The sequence below is a fragment of the Lepidochelys olivacea genome, assembly GCF_965140295.1.
Source record: "Lepidochelys olivacea isolate rLepOli2 genome assembly, chromosome: 4".
NCBI lineage: Eukaryota > Metazoa > Chordata > Testudines > Cheloniidae > Lepidochelys > Lepidochelys olivacea.
Window position 1 is genome coordinate 48,943,622 of NC_140414.1, and position 17,744 is coordinate 48,961,365.

Consider the following 17,744-nt stretch of genomic DNA (forward strand, 5'->3'; position numbering starts at 1 on the left):
TTCTGTGTGATATAACCTACAGTCATTAAAAAAGGGTTGATACACGTGTATTACACGCAAAGGACACATGTGGACACATGAGACTAAATTTTGTGCACATCAGTCACAAAAGTCATTCCAGGACAGAATTTAAAATAAGCAACAAACATAATATTTCCATGTAGTTTTTCATACGACCATTCTCGTTCTGGATCAGTACAGAAACATGTAGACTGAACAGTGCTGCTGTTGATTCAGGCCCAGTAAATATGGTCTTTAACTTAAGATCAAACTTAATTGCACCAGTAAGATGGGGATTATTTAAAGCAGTCTCTTAAACAAGAGGAGCTGTTTACTGGAGGTGATCCTTTGTGCAGGTTTCACAGTACACTGAATATTGAAAGTCTGTAAAGCAGAATAGAAGTTTAGATTAGAGAAGTGCTGAATTAGGTGTATTAATGAGTGTTTCCCGCCTTTGTGCATATTAATGGTTATTTCCCACCTTTGACACCACAAGTGGTGGGGAGCTGGAAAGTTTCCTACATGTCTCCTAGAGATACTGCCTCTTGTGCTGCCCAACCCAACTGTACAACATTTTGGGATAGTTCAATTTGGAGACCAAAACTTGTGGATACACGGCAAAATATCAAACTCAGATGCAGATGTCCGACCTCTTTTTTTAGTTAAGTTCACATTATTTCTTTTCCATCTTTAGTTTTTTATCATTTATTGTTACTTTATTTCTGTAGCATAGAGAAGCCCTAGGACTCCATTGTGCTAGGTATTGTACACAGAACAAAAAGATAGTCTCTGCCTCAGAGTTTACAATCCAAGTACAAGACAAGAAAAAACAAATGGATACAGACAGATGGGAAAGCACAAGGAAACAATGAGACAATATTGGTCAGCATGATAGTAGTTTGGTAGCTTAAATATTTATTATTATCATAATAGAGTTTCTTTCTTATGAGAATACTAATGGAAAATGTCTTTTTTGTCTTTTGAACAGCTATAGTCTTATTGGTGGTAATTCACAATTCACAATCAACCCATCAACAGGACAGATCATCACCAGTGCATTACTAGATAGAGAGACTAAGGAGAACTACACCTTAGTAGTTGTGGCCTGCGATGGTGGCTTTCCCAAAGCCCTTTCCAGTTCTACCAGTGTCCTTATCACTGTTGCCGATGTGAATGACAATCCTCCTAAATTTCAACACCATCCTTATGTCACCCATATTCCATCACCTACAACTTCAGGTAATTTGATAATGGTGGCCCTCCAGGAGATAATGGGATAATGTAAAAATCTGATCAAGTGATAGGTCATTCCATAAAAAAATTGTAAAATATATTGCCCTGTAACTATTTTACATTGTCTGTCATGTTTGTGGCGCGTGCTATTGGAAAAAATTAACAGAGTTGAGACAGTGAATGGGTTTGGATTAGTAATTATAATGTTTTCTTCTGTGTTTTTTTTCTCTTCACATTCACATCAAATCATCCTCTTTACAGTATATGCAGTATTATCCAGAAAAGCTGGTATTTTTGTTTGGCTTGTTATTAATTCACAACAAGAATTTTGTAGGGATAGATTAGTTAATCTCTACAAAGAGTTTTGAAGATAAAAAGTTCTATACATTTTATTATTGAGAAAAAGCATACAGGGCAGTTGATGTGACACCTCTTAGTGGTGAAAAGGTCCCTTTTCAAGTTGTCATCTATTGAATTTGTCTACTCAGATGTCCTCTGGTTAGGATAGGGAATTTGCCTTCCTATGTGTTTCCAAAGTGTCAACTACACCTCTGGTTCTGTACAGATATTATTATTTCATTTTTTAAAAGGTAGCACATCATCTATAGTATATTACACACTTTTAAAATGATTATTCATTTTTTACTTTACAGCTTATTTATTTGTGAAGGCAAAGAAAATACTCACGGTCTTAATCTCATGTATTCTAGGGCCATTTACATCACTCCAATAGTGCAAAGAAGTCTTACAGTGGGCATGACCTACACTGACCTTAAAGTCCCTTTATGCTGCAGAGTGTTATAACTGGGCCTAAGTATAAATCTGAATAAAACCCTCAAATCTAAAAGAGAAAGAAATGATAAAATTACATTTAAGAGAAGGGGCAATAACTGCTGGTTCTGCCTTTGAAAATCTTCCCTTCATATGTAAAAGCCCTTCTGTGTCTCTGTGAAGGTCTCAGAAAAGATTTCAAAAATATCTTTTAATGATCCTTGTCCATGTTACATTTTAATTATAAAGGCTTCTCTGGAGACTTCCCACCTTGTATAAACATTCCAAGATCCTGCATCCTTTGTACACCCAAATTTCACAAGACAGTAGGATTGACTTGCTTGATTATACACTTTATGTTTAAACACATATATATACATCAGAAGTGGAAAATCCTGAATTGCCACATCTATTAATATTGTTCATGCGTAGGATGAGCACATTTGGAATATATTAAATATAAAATGTTAATATCCCTCTTGAAAAATCATAATGTTCCATAAATAATAGATGTCTAATTATTAACTGAGCTTATTCAGTTTTTTATTAGCTTTATAAAATACCTGAAATATAGGGAAGGATGTGATTACTTAGTGAGGTTTTTAAATTGTGTAATTAAGATATAATGTATAATGCAGTGACATTGCAGTAGGATTCACTACTCAACAGATTAAAATAAACATTTCAGGGGCACCATGGTGTACTCTAAAGTGCATACTGGTTTATTGTCATATTTATTCTTTGCAGGTTTTTGTCTCATGGTAATCCCAAAACATTCATATATATACAGTGATCTCAATTAAAAAGTGTCTTAAACTGAAAGATTCTACCAGATTTAAAATGGAATAACTCTGGACCCCCTAATCTTTCAAAACAGAAGACGGTTTTAAAGTATGATCACTGCATGTATCATAAATTTACAATATTGCATATTATTGCTCTCATTGCAAGGCTCTAATGCTCTTACAAACAAATATACATGTTCCCTGTATGAAGATTTTTATTTTCCTTTTAAAGAAATAAAATATCACATTGCCAGGAATTGTGTTCAGTCTTCTAAATTTTTAGTGATTCCAAACTGTGTTTTTGAAGGAATGATTTATTTTGTCCATACTTCCTCTCCCTTTCAGAACAATAATATCAACAAAGACCTTTGTACAAGATGAAACTTCATACATTATGAGCAGTGCACAGCTGATCTGAGATCAGTAACATATGGGTACAGTTCTTGTTGAAGGTTTCATTTTCATGCCTTTAGGCAGAGCATACATGACTTATCCAATATTACCAGGTTGTGACCTGGAATTTTTTAATATAAAACCTTTTTTAATTAGAAAAGAAAAAAATGTCAAAATATAGTCAGTCATAATTTCTTTGGACTTCACTAACTAAAAAAAAAGCAAATAAATTGAAATAAAACATGTTTTTTTACAAAAAAAAAAATTGAAAACCTGTGTGCCAAGCTTCAACTAAAAGGACATTTTAGAATCCCCTCAAACTACTCAAAAAAGCCATTGATGATAATGGGTTTGGCATGCACAGCACTAATTGTAGTAGAATGTGGTGTAATGTGATAGTCTCAAAGACAATAACATAGTTTCTTGCCATGGTTAGTTCACAGTGGTCTTAATGCACACTTGGAGATGAGAATACAGCCTGGCTGCTTTAATTTTTGTGGCAGGATAAAAAATGGAGTTATGACAAGTCATCACAACCACATAAAATTAATGTGCCTAACTGAAGCAGAACTCTTATTTTTGTCCCAATCTTGTCAAGCTCAAGTATTGTAATACTGCTGAATTTTGCTGTTCTTCATCTGCCAGTTCCTCCCTATGGGGTATAAAATGTTGCTCTCTGAAAAATTGCAACAAGAAATGATTTAAGTTGGGACACCGTCAAAGTCACTCTTGTCCCTCACAGATTTTGCCTTCAGAGTTTGAAAATTACATGATTCATATAGATAACTAGTGTGAGCCAAGCTTCAGCACTAGCAAAAACAGGGAATGGATGTCCAGCATAGTGGACATTCAGCATCAAATCTTCAAAAGAGTGCATACACAACTTAGGCACACGAGTACCCAGATACATGTGTATGTATTGGAGATGCAATTACAGACAGGTATGTGCAAGTGCAAACCCAAACTGTCCACATATGCTGGAGAACTGGCACACCTAAATACTATGTGTACACATTATGAAGGTTGGTCATACAATACATGCAAACCACAGAGTAATCTAAAATGTTATTAAATACTTTTATTTATAAATAAAAAGTATTTATACTTTTAAGTATAGTATATATACTATAAGTATAAGTATAGTATATATACTATATATATATAGTATAAATACTATAAAGTATTTATACTTTATAAATATAAAGTATTTATTTATTTATTTACTTTTGTGCGCACAGTTACCTGATTTTCAGGCACAAATGTGGATGTATGCACATGCATGCATTTTGTGTGTGTTTATGTGCACGCATGCAAGTAGACCTGAGTGGTTGAAAATTTGGCTTAATATCTCATATTCCCTTTTATCCTTATGGAAAAGGGTTAATTGTCAGAACAGCATCAGGTTACCATGAAAAATAACAGGAGTGGTGTGCATAACTGCCAATGCTTCACATTGAAAAATTACTTTCCAATGTCCTATTTTTCTTACACAAAATTAATTATCCTCTTTGTTGTTCTTGGCAGGTTCGTTTGTGTTTGCTGTGACGGTCACAGATGCTGATTCTGGGCCCAATGCTGAGCTTCATTATTCCCTCATGGGAAAGAACTCTGAAAAATTCCACATTGACCCAATGAGGGGGGCAATTATGGCTGCTGACCCACTGACAGGGGCTTCTGAAGTGACTTTTTCTGTTCACGTAAAAGATGGTGGCCTGTATCCAAAAACAGACTCTACAACTGTAACTGTGAGATTTGTGAACAAAGCAGACTTCCCTCAAGTTCGAGCTGAGCAACAGACTTTCATATTTCCTGAAAATCAAGCAATTGGTACCCTTGTCACCACTGTTTCTGGGTCTTCGTCCAGGGGGGGTTCCTTGTCATACTACATTGCTAGCGGTAACCTTGGCAATACCTTCCAGATTGACCAACTAACAGGACAGTTCTCCATCAGCCAACCTTTGGATTTTGAAGAAATACAAAAATATGTGGTTTGGATTGAGGCCAGAGATACAGGCTTTCCTCCTTTCTCCTCTTATGAGAAATTAGAAGTAACAGTGGTAGATGTCAATGATAATGCACCAGAGTTTGAGCGAGATCCTTTCATTGCTGAAATAATGGAGAACCTTTCACCACGTAAAATTCTGACTCTCACTGCTGTGGACAAGGACAGTGGCCCAAACGGACAGTTGAACTATGAAATAATTGATGGCAATAAAGAAAATAGTTTCAGTATTAGTCGAGCCACAGGTGAAATTAGAAGTGTCGCACCTTTGGACAGGGAAAAATTGGCTCACTACATGCTAACCATCAAAGTTTCAGACAGAGGTACCCCTCTTCAGAGCACCACAGTAAAAGTTGTTGTTAATATTTTAGATGAAAATGATAATGCTCCCAGGTTTTCTCAGATATTCAGTGCTCCAGTGCCTGAAAATGCACCTCTGGGTTACACAGTTACACGAGTCACAACTTCAGATGAAGACATTGGTGTGAATGCTATCAGCAGGTATTCCATAAGGGATACAAGTCTTCCATTTATCATAAACCCCAGTACCGGGGACATTACAATCAGTCGACACCTAAACAGGGAAGATACAGACCGCTATAGAATCAGAGTTTCTGCACATGATTCCGGGTGGACTGTAAGCACAGATGTGACTATATTTGTGACAGACGTCAATGATAATGCCCCACGATTCACAAAAACATCCTATTACTTAGATTGCCCTGAGCTTACTGAGGTTGGATTAAAAGTAACTCAGGTTTCAGCAACAGATCCTGATGAAGGATCTAATGGCCAAGTTTTCTACTTCATAAAATCCCAGTCTGAGTTCTTCCGAATTAATGCTACCACAGGGGAGATTTTCAATAAGCAATATTTAAGGTATCAAAATTCCAGTGGTTCCAGCAACATCAATATCAACAGGCACAGCTTCATAGTTACTTCTTCAGACCGAGGCAGTCCTTCTTTGCTCAGTGAGACAACAGTCACAATCAACATAGTGGATAGCAATGACAATGTACCACAGTTTCTTGCTAGTAAATATTTTACTCCTGTGACTAAAAATGTAGCAGTTGGTACTAAATTAATTAAAGTTATTGCAGTTGATGATAAGGATTTTGGACTGAATTCTGAAGTTGAATACTTCATTTCTAATGAAAACACTGATAAATTTAAGCTGGACAGCACTACAGGCTGGATTTCTGTTGCATCTTCACTCATGGCTGATTTGAACCAAAACTTTCTGCTTACGGTAAAAGCAAAGGATAAAGGTAATCCTCCCCTCTCATCTGAGATTACTGTTCAAATAGTTATCACAGAGGAAAACTACCATACACCTGAGTTCTCTCAAAGCCATATAAGTGTTACTATCCCTGAAAGTCATGTTGTTGGAGCAGTTGTCAGAACTGTTTCAGCAAGGGATAGGGATGCTGCTATGAATGGACTAATCACATATAATATTTCTTCAGGAAACGAGGCTGGTATTTTTGCTATTAATACATCTACAGGGGCATTAACTCTAGCCAAACCCCTTGATTATGAGTCATGCCAAAATCATGAGATGATTGTTAGTGCTACAGATGGAGGATGGGTAGCTAGAACAGGTTACTGCAGTGTCACGGTTAATGTTATTGATGTGAATGATAATTCTCCAATATTCAACCCAGAAGACTACTTCCCCAATGTATTAGAAAATGCCCCAAGTGGGACAACTGTTATCCGTCTAAATGCAACTGACGCCGATTCTGGACCTAATGCTATGATTGCATATGCAGTTCAGTCCTCAGATAGTGATCTTTTTGTCATTGATCCCAACACAGGAATTATCACCACCCAAGGGTTCTTAGACTATGAAACAAAACAAAGTTATCATCTAACTGTGAAAGCTTTTAATATTCCAGATGAAGAGCGATGCAGTTTTGCTAGTGTCAACATCCAATTAGAAGGAACAAATGAGTATGTACCACGTTTTGTGTCCAAGCTTTACTATTTTGAGGTCTCTGAAGCAGCTTCTGAAGGCATGGTTGTGGGAGAAGTCTTTGCAAGTGACCGTGATACGGGAACTGATGGAGAAGTCCACTATCTTATCTTTGGCAGTAGCAGAAAGAAAGGTTTCCAGATTAATGAGAAGAGTGGACAGATTTATGTTTCAGGTCCTCTTGACAGAGAAAAGGAAGAACGTATCTCTTTGAAAGTTCTTGCAAAAAATTTTGGGAGCATTCGTGGTGCAGATATAGATGAAGTAATTGTAAATATCACTGTCTTAGATGCTAATGATCCTCCAGTTTTTAGCCTACAGGTTTACAATATACAAATCAGTGAAGGTGTTCCTCCAGGGACCCATGTCACATTTGTAAGTGCCTTTGATTCAGATTCTGTCCCAAGTTGGAGCAGGTTCTCCTATTTTATTGGTTCTGGGAATGACAATGGTGCCTTTTCTATTAATCCACAAACAGGACAGGTTACTGTCACAGCAGAATTGGACAGAGAAACTTTACCTGTCTACAACCTAACTGTGTTAGCAATTGATTCAGGAACACCTTCAGCAACAGGAAGTGCCTCTTTATTGGTAACATTGGAAGATATCAACGATAATGGACCTACCTTGTCCACCAGCCAGGGAGAAGTAATGGAAAATAATCGTGCCGGAACTCTTGTGATGACACTTCAATCGTCAGATCCTGATCTCCCTCCAAATCAAGGCCCCTTTACCTACTACTTGCTTAGCACTGGCCCTGCAACCAGCTATTTTAGTCTTAGCACTGCAGGAATTTTGACCACAACTAGGGAAATTGACCGAGAGCAAATAGGCGACTTCTACTTGTCAGTGATTACCAGAGACTCTGGCATTCCTCAAATGTCTTCCACAGGAACTGTACAAATAAAGGTAATAGACCAAAATGACAATCCATCGCAACCTAGAACAGTAGAGATATTTGTTCACTATTATGGCAACCTATTCCCAGGTGGAATTTTAGGCAGTGTGAAACCCCAGGATCCAGATGTTTTAGACAGCTTCCGCTGTTCCCTCACTTCAGGAGTTACAAGCCTCTTTAATATTCCAGGGGGCACTTGTGACCTGAATTCCCAGGCAAGGTCCACAGATGGAACATTTGATCTGACAGTCCTTAGTAATGATGGGTTACACAGTGCAGTTACTAGCAGTGTTCGAGTTTTCTTTGCCGGGTTCAGTAATGCCACAATTGACAGCAGTGTCCTTCTTCGCCTTAACGTGCAAACTGTGAGAGATTTTTTGACCAATCACTACCTTCACTTCCTGCGTATTGCCAGTTCACAGTTACCTGGACTAGGAACTGCTGTGCAGCTCTATGGGGTTTATGAAGAGAGTAACAGAACCTTCCTGATGGCAGCTGTGAAACGGAACAACAATCAGTATGTGAATCCCAGTGGCGTAGCAACCTTCTTTGAGAGCATCAAAGAAATCCTTTTCCGTCAGAGTGGAGTACGGATAGAGTCTGTGGATCATGATTCATGTGTACAAAGTCCATGTCAAAACGGAGGAAGCTGCTTGAGAAGGTTAGCTGTGAAACCTGTTTTAAAGAGCCATGAGAGTATCCCAGTAATCATCATGGCAAACGAACCTCTGCAGCCCTTCGTGTGCAGGTGCATGCCAGGGTACGATGGTAATTTATGTGAAACTGACATTGACGAATGTCTCCCATCCCCTTGCCACAATGATGGGACTTGCCACAACTTGGTGGGAGGATTCTCATGCAATTGTCCAGATGGTTTTACCGGAATGGCCTGTGAGAGAGACATCAATGAGTGCCTGTCCAGCCCATGTAAAAATGGTGCTGTCTGCCAGAACTTCCCAGGAAGCTTCAACTGTGTTTGTAAAACTGGATATACAGGTATGATCTTCTTCTCTTTCTGGAATTAGAGTGAAACAGAGAGAGAGGGTAAAAATGTCTTTTGAGTACCAGTCAGCAGCTGCTCCAGCTATGATTATCAGTCTTAGTATGACTATTCAGAATAAGCAGAGGAATAATCAAAATAAGAAGCTGACAATAAATAAACCTGAACAAAGAAAATAAGATGCTGAGAGAAACATTGTCCTTATTGTTCTGTCCTCAGGCAAATGTCACCCTGAAGATCCATGTTAGAAAAAAGGGATTTCACAAAAGCTGTCCCATTTGTTAAATATGCTACATCCAGTTCCAATATTTTAAAATATTATTTTCCTATTATTATTATTTATATTACAGAAGCACCCCACATGTACTAAATTCTGGGCAAACATGTAGGGAAAGTCAGTCTCTGCCCCAAATTTCTTACAGTCATATAAGACAAAAACAGATGAGAGGGTGGGGGAAGGAAACAACATAAAAGCAGAGTGATCAGGGAGAGACGCACACGTGTGTTGTATCCATGTTTTGTTTGTTTATGTTTTGTTTTCAGCCAACAATATAAATGCGACATTTTTATCACACCGGATAATTTTTCTGTAATATATGTAAAATGTTCAAATACAGCAGCACCTAAAATGAAAAAGTTGAGATCTCTCTCAAACAGCATGCTACAATTCACTTTGGTAAATGGGAATTTGCACTCTGCAGTGCCATGTGGGAAAAACACAGCACATTTGTCCAATCAGCAAGGACAGAATGCTGCAGGAGGATTAAATTCACTCCTCCCTTTGGAGAAAGAAAGGAGTCACTGGGCATGGACCCTTTTGGCCATTTTAGAAGAAATGTCAACAAGGTCGGAGCACAGACGCTTGCAGGTCTCCTTTGCTGTGAGAACAGACAGTCCTAGGCTTCACGTGAAAATAGGAAGATGTGCTTAGCCTTAGAATTTTCAGGGAGACAAAGAACCACTCAAGTATCTGCACAAGACAATTTGTCAAAGCCTTGCACTATTTAATTTGCCAATTAAAATTATTTCAGCATGCTTGTCTGACAGTCTTAAACTACTTGTAATTATTTAGGCTATGATTCAGGACAAGCATCGCTATTCAGGACAGCACTAAAGTGTGTGCTTAACTATCAGCACATGCTTAAGTCCCATTGAAATCATGTGCTTAAGTGCTTTCCTGAGTCAGAGCTACAGTAAAGTAATGTTCTTGGGCTGGTGTGACTTATTGCATAGGTGAAAGCGGACCTTGAGCATCAGTGCTTAGTTTTTCTTTATGTGAGTACTAAGGGATGTAAATAGAAAACCAGAACTGGGGGGGTAAGTTTTTATTTTTTTGAAGGGTATAAAATTGTTATTACTCTGAAACATTTGAAAAATTCAAACAAAAGCGTTTACAAAAATATTTCTGTTAGCCAGATATGACACTTTTTTCCTTGTGAAGATCCTGAAGGATAAATATTTTATATAATTAAGTATTTCATCTATACTTAGAGAGAGATGTGGAGAATAGGGGATAGTTGCATATATAAATACCTACTATGGAGTCAATTCATGCTTTAAGTTGAAGTGTGGTGTGCTAGGCGGCATCTTAGTTTTATTTATGCCTAAAGATGTTGTTTTTAAAGGGCAGAAAAAATAACATACTAGTAACTTTCGTTCTTCTTCGAGTGATTGATCATGTCCATTCAACTTAAATGTGTGTGCTCCCCACAAGAACCGGTGCTGGAAGTTTTTCTCTCAGCAGTATCCGTAGCGGACTGGCTCTGGCGCCCCCTGGAGTAGTGTGTATATGCCATGGCATATAGGGCACCGCCTGCCCCCTCCAAACCCTCAGTTCCTTCTTGCCACCAGTGATGGTGCATGTAACTGTTACTGCTTCAGCTAGCACTGTTAGTTCTCGTTCATTCGAAAGCATTTACCTCTTGTATATTATTGTACATAGTTTCCCTCTAGTTTTAATTTCCCTATTTGTTAGTTAGAGATTTAGTAGGTCCCAAACAGGACTTAGTTTCGGGATGGGGCATGCCCCAGTCCCCAGGCTTTTAGCCCTGTGATCTCAGTAAAAGTCCTATGCCCATTAGTGATCCACAAAACATTTGTTTATGATGCTTGAGCAAAGGTAATATTAGTGATAAGTGCAGAATCTGCAAGTCCTTCACACCCTGCATGAAGAAGGACCATGACATTCGCTTGAGAGCGTTCCTTATGGAGTCTGCCCTTACTCCAATGCTGGAGCAGCACTCCTATTTGGCACCGAGCAGTGCCCTACTGGTACCATCTGCGCGGCACCAGTCCCTTTCCGTGGCTCCAGCCAAGAAGCCCAAGAAGATAGGGCGAGGAAGGTCTACAGTTTCCCACAAGGAAAAGGTCTGGAATGGACCAAGGCCCTATCTCTGGCACCTCTTGACCCCTTTCGGGATCTCGGGCCCCAGCTCAGGTCGAGCGGTGTAGCCCAGCCCACTCCCCACTGGCTACCCCGGATAGCGAGGAGGCCCTCGTCAGCTCTGGGAGCCATCCACGCCAGATGCCTTGAAAGCAGTGTAAGAGATTATGTCCCTCCCAGTGCCACCCACTACGGCCTCTGCACGGTCCCAGTCATGGGGTAAACCCGCATTTGAACCACCACAGTCTCCACTTCTACAGCAACGCTCCCCATAGCAGGGGACGTCCCGCCAGCAGTCGCCCTCTCGCAGCCAACACGCTTCTGACCATGATAGGCAGAAGCTTCGCAGCCCCATCTGGTCTCTGAACTTCGTACAAGGGCATAGAGGCTCGAGGTGCAGCTTGCCAGTGACTGGGCGCAGACCTCTGGACGCATGCGCCCCCTAGCAGGAGTTTTTAAGTTGGCGCCCAGAATCTCCACGGCACCAGTACCGCTCCAGGGACAGGTTGAGGGACTCCATCTCTGGGACTTCTGCATCTACCAGGGAATCCATCTAGAAGCATGTCACCTTCCGGGTGCCAGGAACACACTAGCAAATCACTTAAGCAGGGACTTCTCCTCTCACCACGAGTGGGTGCTCCACTGGGAGGTAGCCAGCATGATCTTCCAGAGGTGGGGAACTCCCCAAGAGGATTTGTTTGCCACCAGGCAGAACAGGAGGTACCACAGGTTCTACTCCAGATGGGGTCTGGGCAAGGGCTCCCTATCCGATGCCTTCCTCCTGCTGTGGGCAGGAAGCCTGATGTATGTGTTCCCTCCGATTCCTCTCATCAGTAAGTGAAAATCAAGAGGGACAGGGTGCAGGTTATCATGATCACCCCAGCATGGCCGCGCCAACATTGGTTTGGCACGCTGTTGAGCTTGGCAGCAGTCCCCCCCATGGCCCCTGCCGGACTGAGCAGACCTGCTGTCACAGGACTATGGTTGCCTCTTGCACCCCAACCTTCTGTCTCTCCACACATGGATGCGGCATGGCTGAACCCTGAAGAATGGACCTGTTCAGAGGAGGTCCAGCAGATCCTCCTGGGGAGTAGAAAACCCTCAACTAGACAGACCTACCTGGCAAAGTGGATGAGGTTTTCCCACAGGGCGGCTGATCGGGGCATCTGCCCTTCGCATTTTTTGATGCAGTCAATCTTAGACTACCTACTTAATTTGAGGAGCCAGGGCCTGGCACACTCTTCTATCAAGGTGCATCTGGCGGCCATCTCCGTTTTTCATCTGCCCATGTAGGGGCAGATGGTCTTCTCCCATGACATGACAGTCAGGTTCCTCAAGGTCTCAAGAGACTTTTTCCTCAAGTTCGGTCCCCAGTCCCTCAATGGGATCTCAACTTGGTTCTGTCCAGGCTCAGGGGCCCACCCTTTAAGCCTTTGGCCTCATGCTCCCGTCTTACCTATCATGGAAGGTAGCTTTCCTGGTGGCGGTGATGTCGGCGAGGCGAGTTTCTGAGCTGCATGCCCTGACCTCAGACCCGTCCTATGGTCTTCTGTAAGCACAAGGTCACACCGGATAATTTTTCTGTAAATGTAGGTAAGTTATTTAAACTACAATACAATGGATGGACAATGGGAGTGGGGAGCATTGGAGAAAATCCCCAAACTCCCTTGCCTAATAGTAATGTAGCTAGGTTTGACCCTTTATTTCTAGTTATAAGTCAACAAATATATGCAGCCATATGCTCAGTGTTACATCATAGGCAACTGAAGAGCAAGTGAGGGCTGAGGAATCAAACTCACAATTTATATTGGCTACTGACCATCTCCAGAAAGGTCAGTAACAAACAGTTCATGGAGTACATTTTAATAAGAAATGTTTTCAATCCAAAAATGTAGACCAGTTCTAATCACAAAGCACCATAAGCATTTATAAGGCCATACTGTCCTTTAAACCAGTGGTTTCCAAACTTTTTTGAACGCGCACCCTTATCAGTAAAAAAATTTTGAGCACGCACCCCTAATATATGTATAAATTATATACATGTACTACTGTACTAATATATTATGTAAATTATAAAACACACACAAAAAATAGAAATGAAAAAACAATGAGATAAAGATGAAATAAACAATATTTTTAAAATAATGTTTTATTTTATTTGCTCTCACTAAAAAAATTATTAATAATATTTTAGTGAGAGCAATGTGATTAATATGCTTTATTATTTTTGAAAATCTTGGTTTAACACTTTGTGATACAGCGGGCGCTCAGGGTGGGGTACGGGTCTGGGAGGGAGTTAGGGTGTGGGAGGGCGCTCAGGGCTGGGGCAGGCAGGAGGTGGAGAGCACTTACCTGGGGCATCTCCTGTTTGGTGCAGGGGAGGTGCAGGTGGCTCTGCTCAGCGCAGCACCACCCCCATGGCCACGATTCTGGGAGCTGCCCCCCCCCATGGCAGGCAGGGCCACCCGGCATGCAGGGGCTTTAGGGGCTTCAGGGCCCTGGGCTAAGGGGGCCCCAGGGCCCTGGCCTGCAGTTCTAAAGCCCCTTTCGGAATGCGGCCCTGTGAGCATGGGCCGGAGGACTCAGGAGGAGCAGGGGCAGCCGCGCAGCCAGCGGCTGGAAAGAAGCGGCGCTTTCCCCTTCAAAGCGCCGCTTCTCTCCGGCCGGCTTTGAAGGGGAAAGTGACATTTCTTTCCAGCCGCTGGCTGCGCGGCTGCCCCTGCTCTCCACAGGCCGGAGGACTCAGGGCTGCCCCCCCCCGCCTTTTTTTCCCTCCGGCAGTGCTCCTCCTGCCACGCTGCCCTTTTGCTGTGGCGACGCTCCTCCTGCTGCGCTCCCCAATTGTGCTCACACCCCACTTTGGAGACCACTGCTTTAAGCCACTCTGGCCATGTAAAGGAGCCTTAAAACTTTTACACCTGTTCTATACTCCTGGGGGAATTCACAAAGACAATAGGAACAATTCACTAAGCAGGCAGGCTGCTATGTTCTGCTCTGCCTGAGGGCACAGTCTGCACCTCACCTATCTCCTCAGACACACTCCGAAACCCTGCCTCTCCACGCTGAGCATGCTGCAATAGTGAGCGAGAGGGACAGTGTGTGTGTCTCTCTCTCTCATGCATAACTGCCCACATTTCACACACACACGGTGGTGATTTAGGCCTCTAGTGGCTGCTCCGGGCGCCCAAACTGACCTGCCTGTGCTGCCAGGGAGGGATGCATGACTGCTCGTGCAAATTCCCTTTACTCCCCCATCAGAAGTCATTTTTCTGCAGGGAAGCTAAGAAATAGGCAGGGGACATGAATTCTGTATGCATGCAATGATGCAGAATTCCCCCAGGAGTAATTTAAGGACTATATAAGTAAATCCTAACCAATACTTCTGGCTACTTTCTCCAGACATAATAAAAGAAAAACTAAGAAAACATAAATGAAAAGATTTACTTCAGGGTTTCAATAGGTCTTTCTCAGGGAATATTATTATGAATGAATGTGATTGGGGGCGCGATAATATCAAGAGTAGATTTGAAAATTCACTATAAGATCCTGCAAAGTTGAAACTGGTTTCTCTGTATGCTTTTCTGTATTACATAACCTGCCCTTTGCTGAAATATAATTATCATTGCTTGTTATGTATTCATTTTGTGGCCCAAAGTCTTCAGTCAGAACCAGGGCCCCTTTGTACTAGGCACTGTACAAACAACCCTACCTTGTAGAGTTTACAGTCTGAGACATGGTAAGGGAAGCCAAAACAGAGAGAAGGTGGTACAGTTACTAAATGCGAGATTACAAGTTAGCTTAGTGGTACTGCATGTGTGTGGGTGGTTTGGTTTGGTGTGGTTTTGGTAGGGGGATCTGATTACTTCCCATTCCTTTCCCCAAACAGATTGCCTTAATTAGTTAGCTGAAATTAAACATTCAGGTAAAATTGTGGTTCTTATGTCAGGGGTTTTCTCAGCTCTTTGAAATTATTTCAGTATTACCGGGCTCCTGCTCTTCTCCTGCTACTGACCGAGAGAGTCTCTTCCTACTAGAGTCTGCCCTCTGGGGTTTCTGTGCCCCATATGGCTGGTGGACATGAAGGGTAGCTGCTGGGGCTGTGTGTGCACAATGCAACTTAGTCTGATACATGTAGGTTGCAGGAATGGATGCTAGCCCTGAGCCTTACTTCCTATCACTCTACTGCTCATCCTCCGTGAGGTGGTCTTGGGGCTTCTGTGCCCTAAATAGCTGGAGAGAGAGGGAATACATTTGTTAAGTTAGGGTCAGCGTGGTATTAAAATTTGCTCGTGTTTGCTCTACCAAGCTAATACAAAGACTCATTTGTAAATAATAAAGTGAGCTTAGTTTGTTTTTTTAAAAAATCAGTTAGGTACAAAAGAAAAGAAAAACACTGGTAGATTTCAAAACAGGGGATTCAACAACTTCATTTAAAGAACAGCTCTGACAGCTAACACATATTCAACACAAGAAGTTTCTTGATACAAAAGACACTGACATGATCCTTTGTGTGAAGAAAACTGCAGAGCCTCAGGTCAGTAGCAATTACTGTTAATTGATTAGAGGTTCTAATTAAGTCAATGATCCCAGGATTTTATTTCACATTGAATTAGTATATTATATTATTTTGCCAGAAGCATGGCAGAATAATTCTAGGCACCCATCCTCTGTAACGCTTTAAGTCATTGTCAGCGGAGGTTAAATGGGCACATGCTTGCTGGTACAGGTCAGCAGAACACTTTGTTTGGCTTTAGCAAGATATTGTAACATCAGCCAATAGCGTGTAGTTGAAGTTAATGAAAAACGCAGGCAACTTTTGTGGGACTCATGTCATATCTTAATGTTCAACCCTTATCAAATATAAGTTAAACATGACATTTGTTCTGGATTGTGATCTATACTTGAAAACATAAGAACATTTTAATGACTTATATTTGATGGGTTTTGAGATTTTTCATATGGTTTGAGCTGGGTTTTCTACTCCTGGTGGAATTCTGCACACTGCTTACATGCAGAATTCATGTCCCCCACAGATTTCTTTGCTTCCCTTCAGAAAAATGACTTTCTGACAGGGAAGCAAAGGGAAGCTGGATGAGTAGTCATAGGGTTCATTGTTTCAGGCACCCCAAAGAGCCATCAAAGAGATAAATCACTGCGGAGGGTGGGAGGGGGCTGGGTATGCTCTGATTGGTGCTGGGTCAGACCCCTCCCCCCCAGGACAGACCCTCCACACCCAGACGCTCCTGCTGAGCCTCACCCCCTTCATCCAGAACCCCCCTCCCCCACCGAGTCTCCCGTACCTCTCCCCACCAAGCTCCCCGCATCTAGCCCCCACCCCAACTCTCCCCAGCCTCACCTGGCCCTGGCTCTGCACCCGCTTCCTTCCCCCATCACTCCTCAGCCATGGGGGAATAGGTCACTGCATGGGGAGCTGTTCCCCTGTCCACCCTACCCCTATTCATCCAGACCCCCTCCCCCACCCCATAGCCAGACCCCCCCAGCCAAGCCACACTCCCAACCCCTCCCACCAAGTCCCTGGACCCAAACCCCCACCCTGCCAAACCACATCTCCTGCATCCAATACTCTGGATGCAGGAGATGTGGTTTGGCAGGGTGGGGTTTGGGTCCAGGGGCTTGGTGGTATTGGATGCAGGAGATGTGGTTCGGCAGGGTCGGGGTTTGGGTCCAGGGGCTTGGTGGGAGGGGTTGGGAGTGTGGGAGGGTGAGGCTTGGCTGGGGGGTCCCCCTGCACCCAGAATGCCCCATCAATCTCCTCCCGCTGCATCCAGACCCCCACCTCTGTACCCAGACCATCCCTCAGTGAGCCCCCCGCACTTGAATCCCCACTCCCTGCCAAGCCCCCTCTCGCATCCGGACCCCTGCTTAACGCCTACCCCTGCATCTGGGTCCCTACCCCTGCACCCAGACCGCTCACCTGCCGAGCCCCACCCCTCTCTGCATCTGGACCTCCATCCCTGCGCCCAGAGCCCCACTCCGACAAGCCCCCTGCATGCACCTGGACCACCCCAATGTGCCTCCTGCACCTGGACCACCATCCCACTGAGCCCCAATCAATTGCAACCGGACCCCCACCCCACCAAGCCCCATTCCCCCAACAGCTGGAACCCCCACTGAGCTTGCTAAACCCCACCGAACTCAGACCCCCACACCCAGCCCCCTCCACTGAGCCCCAGCCACCTTCACCTGTACCCCACTTCAGAGTCCCATTCTCCTTGCACCTGGAGCCCCTGCAGTGAGCCCCGGTGCATCGAGATCCCCCTGCATCTAGACCTCCCACCGAGTG

The 17,744-nt window shown here is 42.8% G+C and overlaps 1 protein-coding gene across 1 annotated transcript in view; it reads left to right on the top strand.

The window, feature by feature from the left end:
- The window catches only part of FAT4 (FAT atypical cadherin 4), a 233,508-nt gene that overhangs the window by 176,941 nt on the left and 38,823 nt on the right, over window positions 1-17,744 (top strand). Inside the window, exons 8-9 of the mRNA XM_084627409.1 lie at window positions 989-1,239; window positions 4,707-9,053. Coding sequence (XP_084483535.1) covers window positions 989-1,239; window positions 4,707-9,053 — 4,598 coding nt within the window. The remainder of the gene's footprint in view (window positions 1-988; window positions 1,240-4,706; window positions 9,054-17,744) is intronic.